Raw genomic sequence first — 5,140 nt, 5'->3', positions numbered from 1 at the left:
AGAGGGAGCAACACAACACACGAGGGTCGGATCGAGCTGGCCGGTCTCCAATGGCTGCCGCCGCCACGTCAGCTGCCATTTCGATGGAAATGCGATGGATGTCCGCTATTTCGTATGATAAAATATCGGCGCAAAAACGGCGATGCCCAGGCCGAAACCTGGGGCCCGCCCGTGGTATTCTGCAACCACGCAAACCGTGCTCCTGAAAACTTGCGCTCTTTGCCTCCTCTTCTTTGCCTTCCCTTCTTCTCTTCTTTCGACAAACCGTCCGTTCTCTTATCCTCCTCCCCTCCTCTCTTTCGAACGGTTATCAATCGTTAACGGGAGAAAAACGGGAGATATTCTAATGCAATATTTATTTATTTATACCGTGGTGGTAGTGGCTCTCTCTAAGTAACAACGCGCGCGGAATATTAAATCTGGTATTAATCCCGATTCAATTAATCGCTATTCACTCTCGTGTCGTCGATTGGATTGCGACTTTCTCCACGCCCCCTCTTCCCTTTGGGATCGATTATCGTACGTTTTAATTCCCTCGTTTTAATTAGTATTCGCGGGAAAATCGAAGGTTGATGAAGAATTTGTAAGTTGTTATGCGTGTGTCGCTTCGATATTTACAGATGACGAAAATTATTTAAAATTCAATCGAATTCTTCAATATCTCAAGCGATCCATGACAATTATCTTAGAGATCTTTAAAAAAAAACGAGTTGCAACGAGTGTAAATTTCATTCGTCCATTCGAGATTAGATCAATTCTCGGTCGATATCGATACACGCGGGGTGTTATTATTACATTTCTAGGATATTTTCGAAGGATATTCCGATAAAGCAGGAAAGTTGATGCAACTTGCATCTTCACGAAATCAAATCAAGACGAATAGAAACTTTCGTTGTGTTTCCCTCCTCCAAGAATAAGAGAGATCTCGCAAACTTCTTCTTCCTCTTCGTTCCGAGAAACATGCATTACCACTTATACGGTATAATTTATTCAATCGTAACTTATTACTTCACCTATCCTATCCATATCTCGTTTCAAAAATAAAAATCGTAAATTCACGCTTAAACGGTTGCCTCTCTCGTGCCGTGACTTCTACCGCTCCGTGGAATCTATTACGCGACACATGTACTCCGATTTACGAGTTTCCGGTTCGCAAGGAGGGGAGCCTGAAGGGAAAAAAGAGAGAAGGGGAGAGAGAGAGAAGAAAAAAAATCAGGACCTCGGGTGGAGAAAGATGGCCGTTCCAATGCAAACAACTCGGAGAGCACCGCGTACGTCTAGCCGGCCATTGGACAGGTAAATGACGCCACTTACGCCCGTGGAGCTCGAGAGCGGAGCCAAGGTGCACGCCATAGCCGACCGACGACCGACGACCGACGACGGCCACGACGACGACGGGTGGTGGCCGAGCTTTCACTACAATTACGGAAAATTGCGGCTCCGCCCGTAACAGTTGTTTTTCAACCGTTTCGAACGGCTTATCTGCGCCGACACCCCGACAATTGGAGCGGACCAGAGCACCTCATAGCACGCGCTCGAAAACTCGCCTCGCCTAAACGCGGCTCGTTTCTTAATCTATTAATCTGATCGTTCTATTAATCTGATATTTCGCGTGTGTGAAACTACTCGCGATGATTATTAAGGGCCTTTACTGTGGATGCATCGTTGAAGGATGACGTTGAGGTAGGAACGTGTTCGATGAGAGTAAATAATCGTGGAAATTATTTTTCCAATTATCCATTAATAAAGCATGATTCTCGAACGTTTTAATCTCAAATCTCTGTTTGATAAATAGTTTGATTTATATAGTTATTAATTGTGCAACGTCACGTAGCGATGTTAATCTTGTTTTACGTGATAGAATGTCCTATTTACTGTGAATCTGTTCGGGGGGAGGGGGGAGGCTAAACAGGTTCTCGTGAATGGATTTCACGGAAACGTATTGTTTAAAGTGCGTGATAATAACGTATTAAATTTGGAAACAATTTTGCAAGTACTTGTATCTTTCTAACGCTTAATAAATTAATTCTCTACATATTTTATATTTTGGATATTAATTTCTTAACGCTCGTATAATATTTTGCACGATGAATAACATATAAAATTTGATTATTTATTATTCTCGTCATTTAATCTGTTAGAAAAAAAAAAATTTACAATATGTTGTATCAATAACTTATCAAAGATGTAGCTTATCAAAGATGACGCTTATCACACAAAGGTCACACGCTTATTTTTATTTTTATTTTTCGAGCGTTAAGATTGTAAATATCATTAATAAAATTAAATTATATATTAAATCACGAGCGAATTTATTGCACCAACAATTACACAAGTAATTAATTCGCCAATTATTTAAAACTTAAATTAATCGATACTTAAAGCTCGGAAAGATAACGTTGTGAAAGTAGTAAATCCGCAATACTTTTCGAATATTACAGTATACTTTTCGATAATACAGTATAATAAAATAATGCGACAAGAATTACACAATTCTTGTGAAATCGCAAAATTTCATTCACTCACCTTTTCCAGCTCGAGGAGGTGAAACCGGAGGACCTGGATCGCTTGTACCATCTGGAACAAGAAAACAAAAGTAACGGAATAAAAATTCGTCCGCTTGAGATGGAAGATTGCGAAGAAAATCAAAAGAAAGAGGGGAGGGGTGAAAGAAAAGATTTCGACGCTCGCTGGGAACAACCCCCCATTTATTTCTCTCGGACACGAAAAGCTCCGTTGACTATCGGTCGATTCACTCCGCGAGGATTAACGGGAATTAATTATTATTGCATCTCTACACGCCGCTAATTACATCCCCGAAATTCCGTGTGCACGATCGATACGCATAGTAGATGCTAACAGTTCAACGACCGTATGTCGATACCTCGACGCTTTTCAATTTCAGCGTTAACTATTAATTTCACGCTTATACTTTACCGGTACAAAGTCAAGAAGAACGTTAAACGATCGATTACAATGGATTTTTTTCCTTAATATTTTTTTCACGCGATTCCCAGTCGACAACTTTATTAGAACGAAATATAATACTGAGCTCAATTTATAGTTATAATCCCAATTATTATTGCAAATTATGTCTCGATGATTTTGAGTTCGAAATTTCGTCACAATAATCTCTCGAGTGAGAAACGTAATCTGCAGAAAAAAAATATACGTTCTTCTTTCTCTCGATAATTGGTTTAAAAAAGAGCGATATCTCGAATAATTCTCTCAAAACACGATTTCATTCGAATGGCCGATCTTGCCATTGCTATCAACTTTCAGTGAAGAGACCAACAGTCCTCGCCTTCCACCCCCTTCTTTATTTCTCCGAATCGGCATTCAGAATGTGTATATATATATATATAAATACGCGTTTTTCTAAGGCGACACACGGTCACGTTTCTCTCTGCGGGTATCGAGCGTGTGCATACTCGAGCCACGGCCATCGGCATAATTTTCCGATACGGCGTTACGTTTAAAGCCACCTTCGAGAAGCCACCTCTCGAATCCGATCGAGCGAGGAGAACCGTCCCCCTCCTCTCCTCCCGGGCGCGGCTGCAGGAGCGGCGATTCAATTAGGCAAAGCGGCAATCTTAATTGTTAATTAACATTATATTTATGCAATTATGGCCCATTATGATTCCGCGCTGCCGATAACGAAGCGACCGCGATGAGTGCTCCCTCAGATAGCGAGACTCGAGAGAGGCCTTCGAACAGGGATCCTCCTCCTCCTCCTCCTCCTCCTCCTCCTCCTCGTCTCTCTGTTCCTGTTGCGGAGAGGTACTCCTTTTCGGTACACGCACCGATCGGTTCACGTGTGCGTCCACCGCGACCGCGATACGAACAATCAGCCTCTAATGGAACGTGGAACGAACGTGAAATCGTGGCTCAGCGAGGAGGAACGACGAAGGACGTTGAAAGGGGCCGTGTTGCGCGGAGGTCGATGATTGGATCGAGAGAAGGAGTTTATTGTAATGGGGAAATTATTAATGCATATAAAAATTTTTGAGAGAGAAAAAGATATTTTACTTTTTTAAAAGTAGTAAAAAGTTCCCGAGATAGGAAGGGATTTCGAAAGGAAGAAAGAAAAAAATTCGCGAAATCTCGAATGTTATCGGGGACGAAAGGGAACTTTCATAATGAAGGCAGCACGCTTTATCAATTTCCACGGAGAGAGGGCCCTATCGAAATCTCCCTCGGCGATAATAAATGAGCGGAGAATTACAATGAAGGAACAACGCTCGTCCTCTCGATGGGATAACACTGATTCGTTGAATATATAAAGAAACCCCATCCACGGGATAACGAAGGGAAAAATGATTGCGTTTAAATGTCGAAACGTTCTCTAAAACGCGTATACGGTATAAAAGAATACAGATCGAGATAATTAAATGCACGGATCTAAGTATCTTCGCGTTAGAAAAAGCGTTATTGTCTTCCTTGTCTTCCTCCCTTCGTGCGAAACGGGAGAAAACCGATGATCGAAACTCGTTACTCGCAATTACCCGAGCCAAGTAATTCGAAATGAAGAGTTAATTGATGCGTGCTCCAGCGTAGTAAACCGTTATTAGAACATCGACGGGGTTCGGGTCTGGTCGCGTTTCTCTAACCTCTTTTTCCTTATCGAAATGCAGCAACCGGGGTAGCCGGTGCCGATAACGAAGTGGCCTCTTTGATCCTCGCTTCTCTGCATTTTATACCGTGGAAACGGTTGTGGAGATAATTTGATAATTTCTCGTACGTATAAAATTTTGCCTCGCGTGCCCCGTCTTCGTTTCTTTCTCCAATTCGATCTTAATTCGATTCTCCATCTTCGTCGTGATATTTTCGAACGATTAATATATCTCCATCTCTCTCTCTCTCTCTCTCTCTTTACACATCGAACGAGGAAGCGGAAAAAAGAAGAAAAACAGCGAGGAAGAGAATCGAATCTTTCTCTGTGTCTCTCGACTCGCCAACGTCTCGAGGAGGAGAAGGAGGAGGAGGAGGAAGCGAAGGAGGGCGTGGAAGGAGGGCGAGGTGAAAAAAGGGGCGCAGGCACGCCGTAGCGAGCAGAACGCGCGGAGAAGAAGAGAAAAAGAGAAGATGGTATCGCGGCGGTAACGAACGAACGAACGAACGAACGAACGGACGGACGGAC

At 42.6% G+C, this 5,140-nt stretch overlaps 1 protein-coding gene across 1 annotated transcript in view; it reads right to left on the bottom strand.

The window, feature by feature from the left end:
* Nucleotides 1-5,140, bottom strand: part of LOC102672536 (homeobox protein homothorax) — a gene marked incomplete at its 3' end in the record, with an annotated part of 66,891 nt that overhangs the window by 7,747 nt on the left and 54,004 nt on the right. The window contains exon 5 of the mRNA XM_031510832.1: nt 2,527-2,577. Within this exon, the coding sequence (XP_031366692.1) occupies nt 2,527-2,577 (51 nt within the window). The remainder of the gene's footprint in view (nt 1-2,526; nt 2,578-5,140) is intronic.

The sequence above is a fragment of the Apis dorsata genome, unplaced genomic scaffold (assembly GCF_000469605.1).
Source record: "Apis dorsata unplaced genomic scaffold, Apis dorsata 1.3 scaffold_265, whole genome shotgun sequence".
NCBI classification, from domain to species: Eukaryota; Metazoa; Arthropoda; class Insecta; order Hymenoptera; family Apidae; genus Apis; species Apis dorsata.
Note: the sequence above shows the minus strand (reverse complement) of the source record. Positions and strands in the feature narration are given on the sequence as shown.